Raw genomic sequence first — 24,716 nt, forward strand, 5'->3', positions numbered from 1 at the left:
TTTTATGTATATATATATATATATATATATATATATATGTATATATATATATATGTATATGTATATATATATATATATGTATATATGTATTGTATGTGTGCGTGTGTCATAAAGTAAAATAAAATTCTAGTGTCCTACAGATGAGTAACTCAGTGCAAATGCTGCTTTTAAATAAGCTTAGGAAATCCACCAAACATCAAGAACTCTAACAGAAATATATGCAACAGTATAAAATCCAGCACAATTTAAATACATTTAATTTACCAGCAGCTTTAACATTTATATAATTAAATTGGTATTACAGCTATATAGCTGGAAAAGCTACATTGACAAATATTTAACTAATGTGGTATTCAGCTTTACTAAGTTTAGCTGGAAAAAAACATTTGAAATCTCTGTAGAATATTGACAAGTGACTATTTTCATATGATTTTATATTTTAGTGATATTTTATTAGTGAATGTTAGCATTTAGCCATTCCTTTTGAGTTCAATTTTTTTCTGCAAGATATTTACAACAGATCAAGGTTAATATTGAAGGATCTCTGAATGTGAGAAGCAGATGATGCACACATAAATTAGTGGGTCTTCTTTCTATGCACAAAGTTGAATATTGCATCCTAAACAATTCCATGTAAAATGCCAAAAGTCATTGTTTTTGTTTTTGTTCCACTCCTCCTTTTTCTTGGAGCTGAATTGTGGAATGTTGAGATTATGATCAATATTCAGATGTGAGAATATGGTATTGGTTTCTTCAGTCCTTTGTACTAAGGCTACGATATTTTTATTGTCCTCTGAGTTGCTCATTGTTTTTGATGCTTACCTGTGGGGAGAGTAGATGCTTTGGAATCTTGGCTAGATTATACCCAGATGCATTCATCTGGTTTTAACACTTTTCTTTAGGTACTGGCATAGCATATGCTAACAGTAAATATATTTTATTACAGTAATTGCTTCTTACAGGTCACTGGTTCTGCAGTGAGAGCTTCTTTTCCCCTTATTTATGTAAACTTGTTTATAAGTTACATGGAAGTGTTTCTTTAATTCTGCACATAACCTTTTACATGCCCTACAGATGTTTAACTAACTTTAACTAAGTGCCAGAGCATGTAATTTGTACTTGAGTCTATGGACATGAAGCAAAGCTTCCTGGATGAGTTTTGGTTAGTCCAGATATCCGACAGCTAAGAACTGTGTGAATTTGCAAGATGATTGATTGAAAATAGGTAATTTACTACTGTGATAGAAATCCAATTCCCTTTTAGTATGTTAGTTTCTGAAAAAAAGACGGTACCAGGACAGGACTTGGCAAAGAGCTTTCCCAATATTCTTTGATTACTACCTTTGAAATAAATGTAAAATTTACGCGAGAAGTAATGAACAATAATGGACGTATTTTAAAAGCTGATATTAGTGGATTTAATTTGACAATTAGGAAGGTTAAAACACTAGTAAATGGCTTGGGAGAATTTTAGCTGTCAGGTCGAAAGGAACACAGAACAGATTGCCATGGATGGTGAACTGGTGGGGGTGGTTAAGAGTGATGAGTTTTCCTCAGAAAATGCATCTAAGATCTATAAAATAAATCTTTCACTTTAGAAGTGAATGAAGATATTTAAAGTTGTTATATTCATGTTCTGCCTCCTTTCTGTTCAGGGAAAACTGCATGCCAGTTTAAACATGATTTCTCAATATCTCTATGATGTACTGGGATACTTTAAAGAATGCACTGTATGGACATGTGATCCAGCACAAACTGCATCATTCGTGTTTTATGTATTAGTGGTATCAGTAAACAGGCTAGAAAATGCAGCTGACAAAGAACAGAATTGGATTATTAATTTACAAACCCTGTTTAAACCTGCTTTAATTGATACTTCTGAAAAAAAAATACACATTTTAGCTTTATTTCCCACTGGTTGTCCTTCGGTTTTATCTTGTCTTATACTACAGTGCACTGATGTGTGCACTTATTTTAATAGGGACATTTTTTTTCTAAATTTATATATTTCATAAATTAATATTATGTAACTGACTTAGTTTCATAGTTAAATGAAAATGCTGTACGACTATTAGAGTTTAAAAAGTCTAATATTTTATCACTTATTCCTTTAACCTTAGCCGGAAATAATGTTTTGTGAAGTCAAATCAAGTTTATATAAGGCAGAAAATGCATTGCAAAGATTGTTACTAAAGAAGGTGCATTTAAATTAAGGATAACTGTTTGAATGTGACTTTCAGTTTTCAGAGGATCATTAAAACTTTTTTGATTATTTGTTTGTGCCTTCTTTTGCTGTTGCTGAACTATTAGGAGTGGTGTTCATAAGAAAACTAATGTTAAGTCTGTCTCTGTGTAGTTAGTTTATAATCAAAAGGGACATGAGTTGTATATCAACATAGAAGATGGAACAAGAGTAGTTTTACCATGAAAGCATTGAGTTCCAATATCAGCTTTGTACACTTTAGATCAAACATTTATATATGAACAACAATTTGCTGCTTCTGCTGTTGGACTTTTCTTTCTATTTCTTCCTTAATAGAACAAAGGATCTGTAGGCTGTGTACAAATCTAAATACGTTAGCAGGATAAACAACATTGGGAAAATCGCACTAATGTCCGTCATGTAAGGAAAACCTAGATGATAGTTTGTAATGCTAAATTTGGTTACCTGCTAGCTCAAGTTGAGGCTCTTTGTTAAAAATGCCAAAGCTTGGCCAAAATTTCTTGAGACCAGAGGTTGCCTTCAAAATAAATGTGCTAAAGGCATATGTGAGACTGTAGCTTTGACAACAGTTTGCACTTTAAAAATGCTTGATATTCAGTCCAGTAGTAGAGTTACATCATGAATTACCTCTTTTCTGTAAGCTTTTCCCCTGGAACTGTACAATCAAATTCCTTTGGGGTGTTATACTACTTGTCATATGATTTTTGACTGCTATGTATTTTCAACACACTGGCTAAAATGGCACTTAATAAGGCTTGAAAAAAGTAAATCCTCTTTAGATATATATATATATATATATATATATATATATATATATATATATATATATATATATATACACATACAGAGAGAGAGAGAGCCCCTCCCCCCAAAATAAAAACCTGCACATACATGCTCTCCATGTGGGGTGATGCCCTCCCATACCTCTAATTTATATGTTCTTATTCCACATTGTTGCACAGTAAGGAAAAGAAGAAACCCCAAAGACAGACTTTTTAGGCAACCAGACATGATGAATCTAGTTTCCTCACGGCCCATGTTGTGACTTTTACTAAATCATACTGCTGATGTAGTCTTCTTCAAAGAAGGATCATAAATATGTCCTTCCATGTCACTGTTGCAGTATTCCTTTTGTAAGTGATCTCCTGCCAAGCATAAAAACTGACCAGTATACAACAGCCTTTAGAATTTATAGAAGTCCTTTGTCAACTGTCACAGGCATAGGGTGTAAAGATTATGTTCGTAAGTACATACCTCAGAACTCTTTTGCAGCAAGTCCGAATGCCATTAATGAACATTGGTCTGAACCCTCTTCTCTGCTAGTTACTGAACCTTTTTCAGATAAGGCTCCTGTTGGGTTTCCTTCTTATCTTCTTTTATTTTTTGTTTTTTAGTCTAAGCCATGGTGGTGCTGCGGTAGCGTTGTCGCCTCAGTTAGACGTTGCCCGTTCGATTCTCAGAGCGTCTTCTGTGTGGTGACATTCGTGAATGGGCGTTTCTTCATTGAAGGTTTTGCGTTAGGCCCGTCAAGCCAGTACATCAAAATCTACTGCCATTCATTAGCGGACCGGAGTTCCGCTGTGGCGACCCCTAACTGGGAAAAGCCGAAAGAAAGAAGTCTAGGCCATTTGCAAATCTGTGCATCTTTGTTTCCTTTCATCCCAGGTCTTTGAGTTTGTCAATTTCTAATCAAACCGTATCTTCCTGTATTTCTAAGGCTAATTTTTTTGTCGTTCCTTTCATGGTAAATGTCTTTGCGTCTGTAAATGCTTATTCTACCAAAGCTGTTGCTTCTTCTGGCACCTTTTTTAAAGTATTAGATACCAATTCCATCCTTGAGATTGCTACTTGGACTTCTGTCACCTTTATGCCCCTACGCCTTGCATGGTGAGCATACATGTGATAGTACAATGTCTATAAATTCTAAAGGCTTTAGTATACTGGGTGGATGCTGGGTCATCCTTGGCAGGAGATCCCTTATGTAAAGAATGCTTTAAAAGTGAAGAGATGGACGTCTACACTTGTGTAAAATCTTACCTTAACAGTACTTTATGTGAGTTACTCGCACAAAGAGGTTTTTGAAAGCTATATTATTTAAGTAGTGCTATCCCTTTGAAGTATTTCTCTTTTCTGACCTACCAGAGTTATGGATCTAGTTTGGTTGACTGAGTTTATATTTACTGGATAGAATTGTCAGTTATTCTTGGATCCCCATGGGAGAGCCACAGGTTAGGCTGTCATTTAGATGCCTGTGCATATTTACGTACACCAGTGCTGCTCTGCTAATGGGAAAAACAGGCCAGTGACTGATGAGTAAGAATAAGGTCCGAATGTTACATTGCTGTAAGAATAAATGTTACATTGCTGTAAGAATGTCAGTTACTACTGATAGATTATTATAGGCTTTTCAAAAAACTGCTGCAGTGCACAGCTGAAACTATTTAGACCAACTTTTAACTCCTTAATAAAAAAAAGAAAATGCAGCTATGATAGTGGGATGTGAAAGCAAATAGCCTGTCAGAAGTGTAGCAGAATGGACATTCATCTGGGTAAGCTTTTGTAAAGGGCAGCATGATTTGCTATTACTTGGGAGTGCTACTGTACTGTTCTCATAAATACCTGTCTGCACATATGGTGTTTAGAAATCATGACTGCAAGCAGCCTTATGGCCACTTACATAATTATGGCTTTGTGTGCAAAAGTCTTGCCTGATTTTTTATGACAAGTCATTTCATCCCATTTTGGGTAATGTAGTTCCCTATGCATGTCATTTAATTTTGACTAGGATTGCCACAAATGTCAAGTTTAGTGCCATCTCTGCTGGTAACCTTTATCCAAGCATACTGCACAGATGGGACCAGGGACATATGAAAATGTTGCAGATTTTATTTACTTTTCTGTTTTCCTGGCAAAGGAACATAATAGCAGACTAACTATAGAAAAGTTGTACATACAAGTTAGTCTGCTCCATGCTTCTGGGTACTTTAACCAATGCAGCATCAGCTGTAAGACCTGTTCTGCAGAACACAGGAATCAGAGCTGCTTCATAGAACGTGGATTATAAAGGATATAGAATACATGGGGGGGGTCAGAGCTATTGTACAGAACACCGTGGTGAAAAGGATGTGGAATACATGGGGGGGGGGGGTAAGAGCTCTTCTGCAGAACATTGGGGAGAAGGATATGGAATACATGGTTGGGTGAAAGCTCTTCTGCAGAACACTGGGGAATAAGGATATGAAATACATGGGGAGTCAAAGCTATTGTTTAGAATAATGGCAGAAAGGATATGGTTTGGTATGTGAAAAATCTTGTACTTTCACTTTAAGGAATATATTTTCTGACAAATGGTGAAGCCATAAATCAAGAGATGAGTTGTGTAATCCTGCATTAGTGTATTTTGTGCATTACCCAAACAAGACCTTGCATATTATATTAGATATTAGATTATTTTCCCAAGTTTCCAGTGACAGACATTTAGGTAGCTTTCCAGGTTTGGTTGAATGGAGTTACTTGTTGGGTGTCTTTTTTGCTCTCATTCTGAATTTCTTTAATTTATATTATTTTTGTACTATTAATACTTTGATGTATTTTAGTGTAGTGAAGGCTATATTGTCAGTTAATTTTATAGTAGCTGCTTTAGTTTGGTTTATATTGATACAGTTAAAGTTGTTATGCTAGCTAGTTTAGATGGACGCAGTTGGGTCTTTTTGCTATTGAAAAGATTTTTGACTTGGTTGGTTGTGGTCATTGTTTAGTTTTAAGTTTTTCATAATATGTGAATGAGTGTCATATCTTTTGAGAGTTGTGTGCAGTGAAGGTACTTGTTTATATTTAAGTGAATAAAAGATGCGACAGGCTTTAATTTTCTGTTCAAGTGTGTGCGATTAGGGGAGTGTTTAGTAGGCAGAGTATCTGAGGTTGAGTATGGTTGTGCTTTGTGTATGAAGTGTGAGCATTAAACTTTAGTAAGCAGCTAAAATATGTGGTGATTAATGGGATTAATACCAACTGATTAGAACTAGGCAACAGTTTTTTGTGGTTATTTCTCGGAGTAAAGGGAGCTGTACTAGCTTTTATTTCCATCTTATATTGCTGACATAGATTTATCATTAGTTTGATTAACTCCAGGTTTAAACCGTTTTCACTGTTTAACTGTATAGTGACCTTTGATTTTTTGGATTCACTTTGGGGAGAGGGACTTTACAGTTTTAACATTGTGTTTAACTCAAGTATTCTACAATGGCAAATTCCTACAGTTTTCCTACCCCATTTACCCTTCAAGTGTGCCTAGGTGTATGGTACATTCAGTTCTCCGGTAACCATAAAAATGGCAGTAAAGATGTGGATACAAAAATGTATGACTATAAGGCAGAAAAAGTAGTGAGAGAGAAGATTTAGTTCTGTTTTCAAAACTGCTTGTGTAATTCTTTAAGAAACCGCAATTTAAATGGCTAGGCTGTATCTTGCCTTATGCTCATTTTTATCAGTACTGCTGAAGTTTATATGTACTTAATTATGTTTGTGGGTTTAATGTATGAGCAGCCCATCAGGCAGTTCTTACTGTACTTCTTTTGTCTGCTGCATTTCACATCTTTGAATGCTTATTGATATGATAGGATGATTTAGATTTGTTTACTTTTTTTTTCATGCAGGCAAGACCTTGCACAAACAATTCCTGAAGTTGGAGGTAAGAGAGACCAGAAGTTATGTTTCAGACATTTTTAATAAACAGATGAGCAATCAAATAAAAACGAAGGCTACTTTACTGCACCTGGTACTTTGTTTTAAACTAAAATAAGGTATGGTGTCTCAGTGAATGTGACTTCTACCTCAGAGCTCCAGAATTCAGAGCCAGCCTCTGGCAGTCTTAGAGAGTTTATATAATTTGTGTTTTCATGCCCACTTTGGTTATCTGCTGTTACTTTTTGGTAATCTTATGTTTGTGTGCAATATCAGCACATGTTTACTTACTGCTCTTGCTTTGCCAACTCTTTTTTTCTTTGTTCCCACTAATTTAATCTGGAAACTTTAACAGCACTCTTAAAGAGCATTTTCCAATGGTTAAGCTCAACAGACCTAAACATACTAAATCCTAACATTGAGTCATAGAATCATAGGAGGTTTCTAGGCTAATGGCCCAGGGGGCCTTACAAGCCTAGCAAAGAGTTTATCCCCAAAAAGAAATCTCTGTTAGCTCTTGTCGTCCCTGCCCCTGGGGCATATTTGTGGTTTCCCATCCACTCATCAAGGTTGCACTTAAAAAGGGTAGGCGAGGTACTCTGTTTGACATGTATGGGAAGTCTATTCCAGAGACTGGGCAGCCTGTCTCTTCAGCAGGTTTTGTTGATGTTGCATATTAGTTTCAGGCCTTTTGAGTGGGTAATGCACAAGGAGTTACACTTGTGGCTATGGAGCATTTCTGTTAGGGCAGGGTCCAAGATTGTCTTGTAGGTGAGACACAGATCACCTCTGAGCAATCTGTATAATTTCAAGTAGAGTGATATTAATTTGACCCTGTCCACATAGGACAGGTGTTGGAGGTCATGGATTCTGTTTGTGAGGTATTTCTGTGTCCTTTCCAGTTGGTGTAAATGTGTGGAGAGGTACATACCAAATGGGGCATATACTCCATTATTAGTCTAACGAGGGAGGAGTATAGAGAGGTAATAACCTCCTATTTTCTGCATGCAATCCCTTTACCTATGAGATAAAGTAAGTAAGAGGCTTTTCTGACCACTGCCATTACATGATGGTCAAATGTGAGATTACCAACCTGAGTACCCAGGTCTTTCACCACAGGTTGTGTGTTTAGGGGGTTGCCGTTGATGATGTAATCAGTAGGGGCTGTTTCTGCTGAATGATGTATATATTTTTTTGCGTTTAGCTTGAGGCCATGACTTTGGCACCAGTCAGTTGCTGTGAGAACCTCTTGCAGTATCTGAGACTCTCTGGTTGTATGTTAACATCATTTGGGGGTGTCAGTGATCGCACCCAGTTGTCTACAAACTTGGTCAGCCGTAGAGCTTTTGTGTTTGCCTGGATCTCTGAAAAGTAGATGCCAAACAGTAGGGATCCCAGGACATATCCCTGGGTAGTGACAGGTCTCCTATCTGAGGTGGAGGTGCTGATTTTGATGTTGAAGGTCCTGTTGGTGAGCCAGTTGGCCACCCACCTGATGAGATAGGGATTTGCCTCTATAAGTCTGAGTCTGTAGTCATTACTTGTGTTCATTAAATGTGTAATCTTACAAGACTAAAAATTCACGACAGTCACAAAAAACAGGTGGTCTTGAAAGAAATTCAAAATGACTGCGAGAGATATAAAGTGACTGATTTCTTTTTTCAGAATCCCAACAAGAGCCATAACTGGAGAATATGTAATGTTTATGACAACGGTGCAACAAGTCTTTAAATTATTTTTCTAAAAGAATTATAGCATTTTAAAGATTAGTGGTTTTGCTAGTTGAAGCCAAGTTTGATGACCTGTTTCATTAATAAAGCAACAGTTTTGTAAAATAATGTGAGATTTATGTGAAAATGTTTTATCTGTGCACCCATGCTTATAAGTCACCGATGATTCCTGTATTTTATTTATCTTTTGTTTACCAAGAAAGTTAGAATGGTAAAGTCCAGGAAGAAAAACTCCATATTAAATTAATTTGTTACAATGGACAAAAGTGAAAAAAAAAACATTTTAAGCATTGCTTTGTAGATAGCATTAAAACAGAAATAGTAAATGCATTCTGTCATATATTTTAGAAGGTATAATAGACATAAGTCAGACATGTTAATGCATAATAGTTGGTGATACAAGAGAAATGATGCGTGTAAGTTTAGTATGCATATTGATATAAATGAAAGTGGATGTCACTAGAGAAGGAACAGAAAATAGAGGTGGTGGTGAAAGGGTACAAGTATAAATAGTCAAAAATAAGTAGAAAAAGATGTCTTCATCTCACTGTTGCAGCATTCTTCACATTAGGGATCTCTTGCCAAGGATAGCCCAGCATCCAGCAATGATGCAAAAGGCTTGATGCATCATATGACACGCACATTTCCCACTCAGGATGTAGGGCATAAAGGTGACGTATGGACACAGTTACCAGAACTACTTTGCACCAGTCTGAACACCGTCATCAATCATTGGTCTGAATGCCATTTGCTGTGCTGATAACTAGCTTCAGACAAGTGCTCCATTGGAGTCTTTATTTTTTTTTTCTTTCCTGCTGCTGTTTTAGTTATCTACACTTCATATCATCCAAGAATGGAAATTTTCAGTGTGGGAGGCATTCCCCATAATGATTGTCATGAACAGTGCCTCTTTTGTTTGGGTACTTCTTATGAATGTACTCCCTGGAGTATTTGTAAGGCATTTATGCCTCAGACTCTTAGATGGCCAGGGAAGACAACCAGCTTCTATCTGGAGAACCAGCAGCTTAAACAGTTGGCCCAGGGTAGCATGGCACTATCAGTTAACCCCAAGATATGACCATTATGCAAGACGAAGGCCAAGATTTTCCATCCGGATTCTTTGGCTGTCCAGCCTCCACAGGATGTCTCTCTAGAAGTGGGTGATAGCTCTGTAGGCCATCTGATGTTGACTTTGCATTCCTGTGCTATGACCTCATTGGAGGCCAGCATGGATCCTCCTTTTCCCACATCCTCTGAGGCATTGCAGGTGTCTCTTCTGGACATTGATGGGGAGCTGCAGCTAGTTATCTCTGAGCGCCCTAGAAGAATTTCAGACTCTGGTCAGGGAAAAGGTTCTAGGTACATTTACTGAATCTCGTTAAGAGTCAGAACCTCCAGTGTTAGGAATGATGTCCATATCAAGAAAAAACACTATACTAAACATTCTTCTGTACATTCTCTGGACCTGCAAAGGGAATGGCAGAAGTTTATTCAGGGCCTGTCTGATGTCTTAATGGCCCTGAAGCCTTCCCATGGGGGTTCTGTGCCTACGGCACCTTGAATTTCAGCTTCTTCTAAAAGAGCTAGGGAATCTGATTCCATGGATGAAAAGTTGGATACTGATGAGGGTTCTTTGTCTTGGTCTACTAAGATGTCTTCTCCTTTGGCTTATGGCTTTGATGAAGAGGACTCCATTAGCCCTAAGTCTCCTTTGGAGGAGCTGCCTTCTTGGGGACATACTAGCCAAAATAATGGAATACTTCAAGTGTAATTCTTTTCAGGTGTCTGATATCCAGAAGTGGTATTATGAGCTGCTTCAGGTGGACTGTCCTAAACCTTCTGTAGTACCTCCTGTGTTGGCTGCTTTGGTAGACACCTTTTATACCTGCCTCTAAAACTCTAGATTCAGAGCTTCCTGCTACTAAGAAATCTGACAGGTGCTATACATTTCCAGAGGGTTGTCACTTCCTGTTTGTGTCCTCCTCCTGATCTTGCTGTAGTGTCAGTCTCCTCTGACAACCTTTTAAGCTTTTGCCTCTGCCAAACTCCTGCCTTCAGATAAGGACAGTGGGGCCATGGAGTAGATTGGAAAGAGGGTCTGTACTGCTGGCACCTTGTTCTTTAGGGCCATTGAATACCAGCCCTATATAAGCAGATATGGTGTAGCCTAGATTACCCAGGCTTGTGTAGTTATTTCTGACCTCCCTGATTCTGAAGGAAATTTCTCTGCACCCAATATATTGTGTTGTACCTCTCGGGTAACTCACCACTCTATCAAGGCAGCAGGGATGCTGCTGATGTCTCTTCAGAGCTGCTGCTTTTGGTCTGTCATAAGGTGTTATTCTTGGCTCTGTCTGCAGTCATTACCTGAGGACATTAAGGCCAAGCTGCTGGATGCTCTTTTGGATGATGATGATAATCTCTTTGGGACTGCTGCTGCTATGTTTGTCTCCTCAAGAAAAAGGTAAAGCTTTGCAGGACCATCAACATATTTTTATGTCCCCCATCCCAAAGTTCCAGAAGAACTATCCTACTAGGTCTGCTTTTGTTCACAGGCAGCTTTATCAAGGCAGGAAGGGTAGTAGGTGAGCTCCTCCTGCGAAGTCCTGTCAGGCTCCTGTGACCCAGAAGCCTCCTTTTTCTGACAAGTCTGCCTCTCTTTCACATTTTGCTCCATCCTCATCCCTCACCCAGGTTCCCTTGTCTCTTCCCTTGTCCTCTAAAGTGGCAAATCATCTGCTCAGATTTACGGGATCCGTCTATCATCTGTCAGAGTTGCTTCATGGTGTGGAAGTCTCTCTCTCCTTTTTCAGGGGTTTCTCCTTCTTGAGATCAAATTCATTTCTCAAAAGTTCTTACCAGGGAACTATTCAGCTTGTCCCTCCTTCCCATGTAAGACAGGGATTCTACTCCAGAATGTTTCTGGTTCCTCAAAAGGAGGCAGTTGGAAGTCTATTCTAGATCTCTTCTTGTTCAACACCTTTCTAAAAGTTCCTTTGGGATGCTTTCTTTTCAAACCCTGTTTCTTCTGTTGTTGCCCCAGGTTTTTCAGGTGTCCTTGGATCTGAAGGATGCTTACCTTCATATTCCTATTCACTGTCTTCAGGAAGTTCTTGCATTTCTCCTTTTCTTCCACTCATCAGTTCTCTTTTTTGCTCTTTGGGCTCTCTACTGCCACAAGGGTATTCACCAAATGCCTCACTCCTGTGATCTCCTTGATGTTTGCAAAAGACTTTCATTTTTTTCCTTATTTAGATGACCTGTTGATTCGGACACCTTCTCCCAATTCCTTTTTATGGGCTTTATATCTCTCTCTTTCAAAAAGTATAGGATTCACTGTTACCTTTCAAAAGTCTGTCCTGACTCCCTCATAGGATCACGTATGACTGAGCTGCAGGATTCAGACAGTGCCAAAGCTGGCTTCTCTTCCTCCAAAGGTTTTGTCATGGACAGTTTTCTTTCAGTGTCGTCTTCCTCTGTCTGCCGTTCCAGCCAGGGAGTTCCTTCGGGCCCTAGGATTCATGGTCTTTTCTATTCCAATGCTCTCTCTTGCCAGACTGTATATGTGGAAGCTTCAGTGGTACCTCAACTTAGTCTGGCTTCAGTATTGCCACCCTCTGGATTTCATTGTGCTTCTGCTTTCATGTCTCAAATGGGAATTGGAGGTGTGGATTCAGTAACTTACCCTCAACCCAGGCCTTGTTCTTACAGCCTCCAATTCCTTCTCATGAACTGTTTATCAACACATCAGACATGAGGTGGGGGGGCTTCCTTTAGTAACCTGAAAGTTCAGGGTCTGTGGTCCCCCCATCAGAAGTCGGACCATATCAACCTTAAAAGAGAGGAGCCGTGATTCTGGATCTTCAGGCTTTTCACGCCATACTTTCTACAGGTCCCCTGTAGGTTTACATAGACAACACCACAGTGATGTGGTATGCCAACAAGCAAGGGGGCACAGAGTCTTACCTGCTTTGCCTGCTGGTTGTTCTGGGCTGGTATCTGGCCATCAGTTAAAAGCTGGCTCTTCAGACAGTGTATATTCCTTCAGAGTACAGTCTAGTGGCAGACTCTCTGAGCAGGTCCAAAACACAGACTCGTTGAGTGGATGTCTCACAGAGAATTGTTTCTGGACATAATCCATCAGTGGGGGGTATTTATCAAGTAGATCTTTTTGCCTCCCCTCTGAACAGGCAGCTCCCTCTTTTCTGAGCATCATGCCATATGTTGTGGAGGATAGATGCCCTTTCTTTTCCTTCAAAGGGGATGTTTTTCTGCGCCTTCCCTCATCCTCTACTTCCAAGCGTCCTGCAGAGGATTCAGCAGGATTCCCCCAAATTTTTCTAGTGACTCTCTTTTGGCCAAGATAGTACTAGTGCCCCCTCTTAATGCATCTGGCCAGAGGCAGTCACCACAATTTGTCTCACTGGTTGGACCTTCTCCCACAGGACAAGGGGTCACCTATCCATCCTCACTTGTCCCCTCTTCAGCTGACACTGTGGATGATAGGGTTTTGACCCCTTTTAGGCACATCTTTTCTGAAGATATTCTCAGGGTTTTACATTAGGCAAGAAAGCCTTTTATGTCCAAATGGAAAAAAGATTTTCTTTCTGCTGCCAAGCTAGTAGTCAGAACCCTTTTTCAGTGGGAGTCCCCATGGTGCTCTCCTGTATGTATGAGTTGCTCCATTCTGGCTTTTCCTAGACTTATGTGGAGGCCCATTTGTCAGCTATTTCTGTCTGTCTGTCCTTTAATCCTCCTTTGGCTCCTCATTTTGAGGCCAAAGAGTTTTTTAAAGACATCCTGCATTTTTCAGCCCCCCCCAAGGAAAGCCTATCCCTCTTCCTTGGGACCTTAATTTTGTTTTGTAAAAATTGATAGACTCCTTTTGAGCCTGCAGTTTCAGCTTTACAGCAATACTGTACCTGTAAGACTGTCTTATTACTTGCTCTTACTTCTGCTTGGAGGGTTTCTGAGCTTTGTGCCCTTATGGCCATTCCTGCTCCCCCCCCCCCCCCACAGAGGCAGGATGTCTCTGTATTAGTCCTTTTTTTATGAGTTGTCCTTCAATCAGGCAGTACAACTCCCTTTGATGTTCTTCGTCTTCCATTGCTGCAGTCCTGACGCAGAAGCAGTTTTGAAATATTAACATTTTGGTTTTTCTTGCCTCAGTATTTTACCGGATGTCAGAAACGTTGTTGGTTGCCGCTCTTGTGCTAGGTTTAACAAACGCACTATTAAGAGGAGGTTAGACTGTGCCAGGTTAGTGTTTGGATAAAACAGTGAAGCCTAGGGTTGAGGAACCGCAGTCCTGGAATAGAGTCCCAGGCAGAAACTTTACTCTTACAGGATGTGCCTTCTCAGAGGTAGGCCAGGCTGAGGAGGTGACTGTTCTTCCCTCTCTTCCCAAGGTAGTTAGGGCCTCCTTCTGTTGCCAAAAGCATTTCGGGTTCTGTTCCTAAGAAACATATGCTTAAAATGGCAGAAGATTTGATTACTATGATTAGGGGTTCTATGCCCCGCCTGATAAGAGGCCTAGGGTGGAACCGAGTTTGATAGTTTTGAACAGTGTTCAGAGATCTTCTGTGGAAGATATGCAGGAGTATCCTACTTATTCTGATTCTGATGTGATTTTCAGAGACTTTGCATTCCATGAGGGAGCACTTTAAATGGGAAGGCCAGGATTACTCTGACTCCAGGAAAGCTTAGGGAGTTCTTGTTTTTACCCCAGCATAGGCCTTTAGCTATTCCTCCTGTGTTGAATGTGGTGGAAGAGCAGAGGCTTCCTGAACCCTGACTCTTTGCCTCCTGCTCCTGTTAAGCCTGATAGGTATTATAGGGTGCTCATAAATATTTGTTTAAGAGTCTGTGGTTAAAAATCCTGTTCCCACTGATAAAGAGGCAAGGGCTTTGGATAGGTGGGGAAAGAAAGTGTATACTTCTTCCACTCTAGCCATGAGAGCTTTGAATTGTCAGTTTCACATGCTAAAATATCAGAATTATCTCCTTTCACAATTGAAATCTAAGGTGGATGCTTTGGCGGAAGGTATTGAGTGTAAAGAGTTGCTGGATTTGGTTCATGTGTCTGAACAAGTGGGTAAGCATTCTTTGCAATGTGGTTTTGATGCTGTACAGGCCTCCTCGAGGGTGGCTGCTACCAGTTCTGTTCTTAGGCATGCCTGGTTGAAGGATCAGAATTTAGCTGAGCATGTTAAGACAAGGATTTTGGATGCTCCTTTACAGTCTGATGTGTTGTTTGAAGCAGTTTTAAAGAAAATGGAGGACAAAGCTAAGTCTATGCAAACTGTTAAAGATTTTAAGTTTAGTAGAAATTGGCCTGCTAAGGGGTGGACATATCCTGCTTATGATTCTCAGTCTAGGGGTAGGTCTAGACGTGGTAGGGAACAGGAGTTCACCTGCTCAGACTTCTGGTGAGGCAGCTGCCAGCAGATTCACGTTGGCAGCTCCTTTGGGAGGAAGACTGTCTCTTTTCAAAGAAAACTGGGATTTAATTACTCAAGACAAATGGGTGTTGGATATCATTCACCACGGTTACAGATTTTATTTCCATACAATGCCCCTTTCAAAGGCATGCCAGACGTTCCTCCTCAACAAAGAAAAGAGGCCATCCAGCCAGTCCCTGTATCAGAAAGGGGCCTAGGATTTTATTCTCGCCTGTTCCTTATACCAACGAACCAATTTTGGATTTATCTATCCTCAACACTTATCTGGACATTCCCAAGTTCAAGATGTTGACGTTACAACAGCTTTTACCTCTGCTGGGCAAAAATCACTGGATGGTAACTTTAGATCTCAAAGAAGCTTACCTTCATGTGCCTATAAGGCTAAGTTGCAGGAAATATCTGAGGTTTCGAACTGGAAATTCTCATTATCAGTTCTCTGCATTGCCGTTCTGGCTCCAGTGATAGCTTACTTCAGGCTTCAAGGAATTCAAATCTATCCTTACTGCCTGATTCTGGCTCAAGAAAGGGAAGTTCTTCTACAGCACCTGGAATATGTTATCGCAGTGCTAAGATGCCTAGGGTATTCTGTGAACGAAATAAAGTCCAGTCTAGTACCCTCTCAAGACATGTGCTTTCTGGGTGTAAGACTGAATACAGCAGCCCAGATGGCCGTTTTAACCCCGGACAAACAAAAGAGTCTGTCACTTTACTTCCATCAACTATCTCTTCAGTCCGTGCTGACTGCAAGGACAGTCCTTCAAGCATTAGGGTTCATGGCATCTTGTATTCTGGTGCTTCCCAATGCCAAACTGCATATGAGGAAGTTACAATGGTATCTCAAAAATGTATGGACACAGCACTGCCAGGATTTGGACACTGTCTTTCAAATAATACCTTGCCTTCAAAAGAATTCTTGTGGTGGGCTCAGGAATGTCACCTAAACAAGGGACTCTCTGTGACCCGGCCAGAGGCAAGTCAGATCTTGACGACAGATGCCTCGGACATTGCTTGGGGAGCTCATCTAAATGGAAAGTGGATACAAGACAAGTGGCCTGCCAGACTACAGCATCTACATATCAACATGAAAGAGATGTTAGCAGTCCAGTTTGCATTAATGGCTTTCAAGGAGTTACTTCTTCCAGGGCAGGTGTTGATTCTAACAGACAACACAACTGTCATGTGGTACATCAACAAGCAAGGGGGAACACATTCTTATCCTCTATGCAGGCAAGCAATGATTTTATGGGAGACTGCGCTAAGCCTGCAACTAACTCTTCAGGCAAGGTTTCTGCCAGGAGCACAGAACTCCTTAGCAGATGTGTTAAGCAGACAAATCATGGATCCCCACGAGTGGAAACTGGATCTTCATGTATTTCAGAAACTGACAGTGTCATGGGGAACTCCAGACATAGATCTGTTCGCTTCTCCACTAAACCATCAGCTGCCAAAGTATTGCACAAAGGGGTTTCATCACACGGCTTGGAAAGTGGATGCTCTGTCTTTCAGTTGGAAAAACCTTCATGTGTATGCCTTTCCACCTCTACCTCTTCTTCCAAAGGTACTGTTAAATGTCAGACAAGACAGGCCAAGGATGATTTTGATAGCTCCAGATTGGCCTCGCAACACTGGTACCCTCTACTGGAGTCTGGTAAAGAAGCCTCCATGGCCTTTACCTCTGATTCCTCATCTGTTATCTCAGAAGGAAGGTCATCTGCTCAATGTCAAGCTACACTCTCTTCATCTAACAGCTTGGCATATTCTGTGTTGAAACACAGCAGGTCTCAACTTCCTCAACAAGTTTTAAATATGATTATGGAAGCTAGAAGACCTAGTACAAGGAAAGTGTATGCAGAAATGGAAGAGATTTTTATTTTGGAGTACAGCAAGGCATTTGGAGATTTCTGAGCCTAATTTGAGTGTGGCTCTTCAATATCTTACTGAATTGTTGGACAAAGGTTTGTCCTTCTCTTCCATAAAGATTCATGCTGCAGCAATTTCAGCTCACTATGATTGTGACCCACCTTTGTTTTCGCATCCTTTGTTCAAGCAGTTTCTTAGAGGGCAAAGCATATAAGACCCCGAGCTCCTACTCCTGCTTGGGATCTCAATTTTGTGTTGGAAAAACTTACTCTACAACCTTGAGCCTGCAGCTACTGCTGAATTGAAATACTTGTCATGGAAGACTGCTTTTCTGCTGGCTATTACTTCTGCAAGAAGGGTGTCTGAGTTGCAGGCCCTTATGGCAGTAGAGCCCTTTTTGGTTTTCCATAAGGATAGGGTATCATTACGTACTAATCCTTCTTTATGCCTAAGGTGGTTTCTAGTGTGGCTTTAAACCAAACTATTCATTTGCCTACTTTTTGCAGAACCTCAAAATAAAGGGGAAAAGATTTTGCACACTTTAGATGTACACAGGCAATTGCGTTATTATTTAAGCAGGACTAAGGATTTTAGGCAGTCTCAGCAGTTTTGTTTCTTTTGCTTTGAGTTCTCAGGGCAAGCCTGTGTCAAAACAAACTATTTCTAGGTGGATTGGCTTTTGCATTGCATTTTGTTATTCCCATCATGGCAAGGAGATTCCAGCTGGGATTAGGCCTCATTCCACTAGGGCTACTGCCACTTCAACAGCATTTCTAAGGGGGGTGGCAACTAAGGATATTTTGGAAGCAGCTACTTGGAGTTCAGTGCATACTTTCTCTAAGCATTATCACCTTCCTATCTACTCTAAGTCTAGGGCTGGTTTTGCCACTGCTGTTTTGCAAGGCATGTTGTCAGCTCCTACTTCTTTATAATTTGCCAGCCTCCCTTACCTCTGCTTTGGGATTCTAACTGCAGCAATGGAAGACGAAGAACATAGTACAGTTTTGTACCTACCATAAATGTAGATGTTCGAGGATTCCACCTCCCTCCTTCCCTCTGTATTTAGGGCTTATATTTTGTATATATTGTTGTATATATTGTACATGTTTTGGTGCAGGTTTTTGGGACTTGTCTTTTAGGATCTTCGGACTATACCCAATAGTCAGGACTGCAGCAATGGAATCCTCGAACATCTACATTTATGGTAGGTACAAAACTGTACTTTTTTTTCTATCTCCATATTCTGCTAGTCAGAGAGTCCTGCCTACGTTGGCTTTGCACAGAAAGCTAGGTTATTATTTGGATAAAACTAATACCATTCATAAGTCTGATCAGCTTTTTGTTTCCATTTATCCGATGACTTTGGGTTTTACTGTTTGCAAGGCAAGCATCTCCTCCTGGATATCCAAGGCCATTTCTCTTATTCTTTTTACTTCAGTTAGAGCTGATTCCACTAGGGCTGTTGCATCTTCTGGTGCTTTCTTCAAGGGTTTGAACACTAATTCCATCCGCTGCTACTTGGTCCTCAGTGCATACCTTTACTAAGCATTGCAAGTTGGGTGTGGTTTCCAGTGCCAGAGCTGGCTTTGCTAGGGTCATTCTGCATGCGTTTGAGGGCTCCTCCCAGCCTTCCACTCCTTTTCTTGACCCGTTGTATTGTCCCTTAGGTGAAGAGGACTGCAACAGTGATACAGAAGGACACAGTACAGTTGTTAAAATATTACCATAACAGTAGATGACTTCCTTTTTATTGCAGTATTCAGTCCCTCTCTCATTTCCCCTTTTTCCTTTAGGTTTTGATTTGGTTATTCTAATGTCTGAGGGTAACCCTTGTTCTTTCTGCATTTTTCCCTTTGGATGTGCATAGCCTTCTTTTGTTTTATGGAGACCGTTCTCTACTGAGGCAATTCTGTGGGTAACTGCATCCATACGTCACCTTTATGCCCTACTTCCTCAGCAGGAAGCATAAGTGTGATATACAGTGCATACAAGATATAAAGGTGTTGGTATACTGACCAGACGTTGGGCTACCCTTTGCAGGAGATCTCTAAGGTGACAAATACTGCAACAGAGTGAAGAGGACATCTACTGTTATGGTAAGATTTTACACAACTGTACTTTCTAATGGTGGAAAGATTGAGATAACAATAGATGGGTAAGGAGATGAGGGTATTGGTTGGAGAGGGTTAAAGATATAAGTTAGTTGAATGAACAGTAGTGGGGGTGAAAGAGAGAGAAAAAGAGAGAAGGGACAACGCTGACAGTCAGGGTGATTGAGAGACTGGTAATGGAGAAATATATCTGCAGTACTGAGTAACTTTCCATATATTGCTTCAGGATGACCTTGTTGGGGAGAAGACCACAAAGTTCTGTGTAGTCTGTCCACAGTATATGTTTGAAGAAGCTTAGCATGGCCAGCCACCATGTTGAAAATATCCCAAACTGCCCCTCATTTATATTGTGTGTATTCTTCAGTGGGGCATTGAATTACCAAGTTATTTATTCTTTGTCTTCTGTCAAGAGCAATTACAACATCTTAATGTTTCTGTAATTTAAGCCCACAGTATTAATTTTTGTAGCATTTTGTTAACCCAGTCTTCTGAACTGGATATTCTTTCCTTCAGATTATTTAAATTATACCTCAACACCATCCAATGCAATCCGGATATATTTCAAGCAGTTTTGTATGTATGTATGTTACATATGTATGTATTTTATCGATATTTATCAGGAAAGTCTGACTGGCTAGGTGCCCATTTTTATCAGAGACCCAGGGGGAATTACAGAAACCTTTTCAGAATGATAATTTTGCAGTCTTCAAAAATAATACAAAAACATTTACAGTTTAATTTTACCAAGTTAGACATAATGTGATTAAATATGATTTAATATGTAAAGAAATTTTAGCCAGTTTAGAGAGATAAGTTAATATAATATAATATAATCAGGAAATGAAATATGAAGTGTGAGGGGGAAAAACAGGGTTACAGCATATTTAGATTGAGAGTCAGGGGAGAGAATGTGATTGAAATAAGGAGGTGAATGAAGAGGGGGTGTAAGGAGGTGTAGGATATGAATAGGTACTTTGTCATACTTCATAACGATTCCATGAACAGTTATGACATTACACATAGTTTATCAAGCAAGGGGAGTAAATGGGAATGGATTGCTATTCCTTTCCTTTGTATTACATGTGTGTGTACACATGCGCGCACACACCTGAGAATTGAAAAGTTGCCAGTCAATCTACTACATGTCTTTGTAATTTGGTAGGAAACTGAATTTGAGAGATATTACATCTGCAATAAATTATCACAGTCCTGCAACACATGGATAGCCCTATCTCTGTTCTGAGATATTGGACTTTCAATGCAAATGTTGCCCCCATCTCATCCCATCTCCAAAAAAAATGGAACTTTGCAACAGTGGGAGGAATTCTTTCTACATTTGCACAAATTGTGACTGCTAGCAAACCAGTGGAAGCCATAATAAAGCATGTAATGAAGTATGGTGTTACATGAATGACTGAGTATAAGCCTGGCAAAGCTGTATATACCTTACACAAAATGTGCATGTATGTTAACTGTACTGATAATGGCTCTTTTTTTTTTTTAGGGATGGGGGGCATATAACATTTGGCAGAGATGCTCCAGGAGGTAGAAATGTGCATCAATGAAATGTATTGTGGTATTTCAGTGCTTTATTTTGATCTTTCTTATTGTAGGCAGGGTGAAAATTGAAAAATGGCATTAATGCCATAGTCATTTTGGATAGCATTCTGTTTTCAAAGTACCCAGATATGTGAGAGGCATCCTTGATGCCTGAATCCTTAAAATTCAGTCGATGATGGACTTGTGGCTGATAACAGTAATATTAGCAAGGTTCCTGTAATTGTAGGAGCTTGTGGGAATCTGGTAACATTTACAAGGCTATGTGGATCTGATTTGTGAAACTGAGTGTCAAACCCACAATTTATTAATCAGGGTTATAAATGCTGCAGTGTAGATTATTGAAAGATGAATTATCAAAATCCCCATCAGTGAGCCCAGCACACCAAAACTGAACAACATAGACTTACACACATTATGTACACCACATACAGAAACAAATAATTATATAAAAGTGCTATTTCCCACCCTCCTCATATTTATTCCATTTCTGAGGTTAACACTAGCAGTGAGAAAAAGGGATGGCAATACTTAGGAAAGAGCTGCCATCACATTCCTGTCAGCTGAACAAACCTTTTTCAATGAGCCAGTTACTCATGTATTAATGCATCACTAGAACAATCCATTCCAAAATGTACAATGTGCACAGTAATCCAGCATTCCCTGCAGTATGTCAGATGCCAAACTACACATTTCACTTCCAGAATGTATAGCTTATAAATAAGTGGATTTTATCAGATGTGGAAGAGATGACATGCATAGCAATGTTAGAGTGCACTGCTCACAGTAGAAGGCAGTTCTGTAATATCAGTGCATGCTGTCTTCAGTGAGAATTGGTTGACAGATGATGATTGGGAAAAACATATATGCCTGGATATTTTTTTCCTCTTCAAGCATGGATTTTCTTCTATATTTACCGCTTAATTATTCTGTCCATCTTCAAGATTGCATCTAGTGAAATGGAGCTGTGTACATTTTATTGGCATTCCTGATTCATTGTCTGTTCCTAGCATTGCATACTCATTACTTTAGGGCATGATTTTCTGTGAGTGAAACATGTAAGACTTCTGTTGAATTTTCTCTTCTTAAAAGTATATTCAGTATTTCTGGAAGTTATTAGAAGATGAGAGGAGATTAGAGTATAGATATGCATTCCATGCATATGAGCCGTGCAGAGAGACAAGCCATCTTACTGGAAAGTCAAGGACATATTTTTGGTAAACAATTTTCTGACTGAGAGCCACTTACTTTGAGGAAAACTGGAGACGAAAAATTCAGCTTCTGTTTGATCTTGACAAGTGCACGCCATCCTGTCTGAACAACTGCCCCAAATTAGCCTTGCAATGCTATACACTTTTCTGAATTTTAAAAGTGGACATTTTTTATGTAGGTTTTTACCCAAAAAATCTTTTCAAATACGGTCAATTGACTCCTTTTTATATGTGATTTGTGAAAAATGTCCTAACACCCATACAAGCTATATTGAGAGGCTGTGTAAGTTCCTTAGTAACAAAGTCTTTGCGTTTGAGAATATTTGTAGCGACATGAGAAAAAAAAAAGATCCATGCTTCCTTATATTTCATTCTATGGCCTTTCTCATGTCTTGTATTTTTGCTCCTGACAAGCATAACACCATTCAATGTTCATTATTTTCTCAGAAATGTACATAACATGTCCTCTAATAAGTGAATCTCCAATTACAAGTATATCATTTTAATTGACATCACCATTACTGTTCTCTTAGGTTTATAGACATTGATCAGTTTCTATTTCTTTCTTGTTTGTTCTGAACAACCTTTCTTTTTTTTTTTCTTTTATATGGTCTCAACCCTCAGATTGCTGAATACTTGTATCACGTCACTGGTCATATCTTATTTAATAGGGGTTGAGTGATCCTTACTGACAGTAGATGCTCCTTTCATAAATATGTTCAATTTGCACTTTAATGACTGGACTGAAGATAAAAGGCGCAATGTATGTAGCATATGTCCTTCCATATCAATGTTGCAGTATTTTTCCCTGAAGGGATCTCCTGCCAAGGATAACCCAATGTCCAACTAGTATACAAAAGCCTTTATATTTTATAGGTGCCTTACTTCACACGCATTCTCTCCATGTTAGGCATAAAGGTGATCTACAGATGCAAATACTCAGATCTGTTTTGCCGCCAGTCTTGAACATCATTCTGAATGATGATCTGCTGTGCTGGTTACTAGGTTGTCTTCAGGTAAGTGCCTCTTGAGGTTTCTTCTCTCTTTTCTCTGTATTATTATTACTCGTGTTTCTGGCATCCAACAAAGGAAGATGTTGGTGTGAGAGCCAGATTTCCCATAAAGACCATCACAACCAGTGTCTCTTTACTGGCTGTTTCCCACAACCATACACAATACTCTGTAAAATGTTTGTCCCTAGGACCTTCTGTAGTCATTTATCTTCCTTCTCCATATACCTTGAGAACTGACATCTAAAATTGTTGGCCCACGGTGCTATAGCAGAATCCTCTCCTCCCAATGTGCAGCTGTCTTCCAGGAAGAAGGGCAGAAAGTGTAGGCCTGATCAGTTGCTGTTCAGACTCCACAAGATGTCTCTCTAGAAGCTACTGAATGCCCTGAAAAACCTCCAGTTGCCTGCATCACATTCCTCTGCCTCAACCCCATTAGTGGCTGGCATGGATATGAGTTGTCACACGTCCTCTGCGTCTTTTCAAACAGTTGCTCAGGATGTTGAGGGGGAAATATGTCTATTTCTGATGGGCTAAGCGTGATTCCTCAAACCTTAGTATGGGAAGAGGAGACTCCTACAATTATTGAATCCTGCCAAGGGACTGAGCCACCAAAGGTTGTAAGGCTGAATGTCCCACTTAAGAAAAAGCAAAAGATCACGCATATTACACCTGTTGCTAAAAATCCCCAACGTGAATGGCAGGATTGTACTCGAGGCTTGTTTAATGCCTCCTCAAGGGATGTCAGTCCCTGCTCCTACTTGGTCGCCCATGCCTGTCAAGAGGACAAGAGAGCTGGATTCCTCAGATGAGGATCTAGATGTTGGGGAGGGTGAATTCCTTCTATACTCTCTCAAATTCTTTCTCCTCTAGACTATGGATCAGAGGAAGAGGATTCTTTCAGCCTGGTTCTGTCCTTGGAAGAATTATCCTTTGAGGATACTTTTGCTGGTATAATGGATACTTTAACTCATTACAGCCGAGTGCTCCACCAGGCATTTCTGCAGCTATCTCCTACTCCACTGCTAGGCATCAGATATTGCTTGTTCCTATTTGCATTAATTACAAAACCATTCTACACACAAGGTATCAGAATATTTTGTCTTGAAGTGTACATGATGGTAAACACAATTGTATTAATATTTGATAGCTGTCAATGAGTATTTGATATTCTAACTTCATTTTTTAAAGACTCAAGCCACACCCACTGTGAGTTAAAGGTACAAACTCAAAAGAGCTGTACTGGAGGGAATGAGTTAAGAGAAATTGCTCCCAGGTCTCTGACATCCAAAAAGGATACTAGGAGCTTCTAAAAATGGAGTCTTCTAAGCATTCTCCTGTCTCTCCTGTGTTGGTTGCACTTCTGGACATAATCTCTGTTGCCTCTGTAGCTCCTGTCAGCCGTCATCCCCTAAGAAGCCTGCTAAGCTCTGCAAGGTGCCCAAGGACTGCAAATTTGTGTCCTTTTTGCTGACTCTTCTGTTTCAGTATCCACTGATAAGCTTTCTAAACTTTTACCTTCTTCTATGGCCCTTCCTTCTGATAAGGACAGTAGAGAGGTATGGAAAGGGTGGGCAGAAACATGTATACTGCAGCCACCTTGTCATTTCAGGCTATTGATTACCAAACCCACATGATCAGGTATATCTTGGCTCTCCTTTCTCAGGTAGGTAAGGTTTTGTTTGATCTGTGTGATTCAGAAGAGAAAGTGTTCAGCTCTTTTCTTGCTTGGATTTACTTCTAGGTCAGTTGCTACCCCATAAAATGGAGTTACGATGCTCCTAATGTCTCTTCATGGCTGCTACGTTTGGTTCTGTGATGAGATGGTATTCTTGGCTTCATTTTCAGGCATTGCCTGATATTAAAGCC

General features: G+C 39.8%; 1 protein-coding gene across 1 annotated transcript in view; it reads left to right on the forward strand.

Annotated features, from left to right (window-relative positions):
- LOC122797013 (synaptonemal complex protein 2-like) overlaps window positions 1–24,716 on the forward strand; it is a 256,765-nt gene that overhangs the window by 34,689 nt on the left and 197,360 nt on the right. Inside the window, exon 3 of the mRNA XM_044065783.1 lies at window positions 6,880–6,914. Coding sequence (XP_043921718.1) covers window positions 6,880–6,914 — 35 coding nt within the window. The remainder of the gene's footprint in view (window positions 1–6,879; window positions 6,915–24,716) is intronic.

The sequence above is a fragment of the Protopterus annectens genome, chromosome 3.part0 (genome assembly GCF_019279795.1).
Source record: "Protopterus annectens isolate FY-2018-M chromosome 3.part0, PAN1.0, whole genome shotgun sequence".
Classification (NCBI taxonomy): domain Eukaryota; kingdom Metazoa; phylum Chordata; order Ceratodontiformes; family Protopteridae; genus Protopterus; species Protopterus annectens.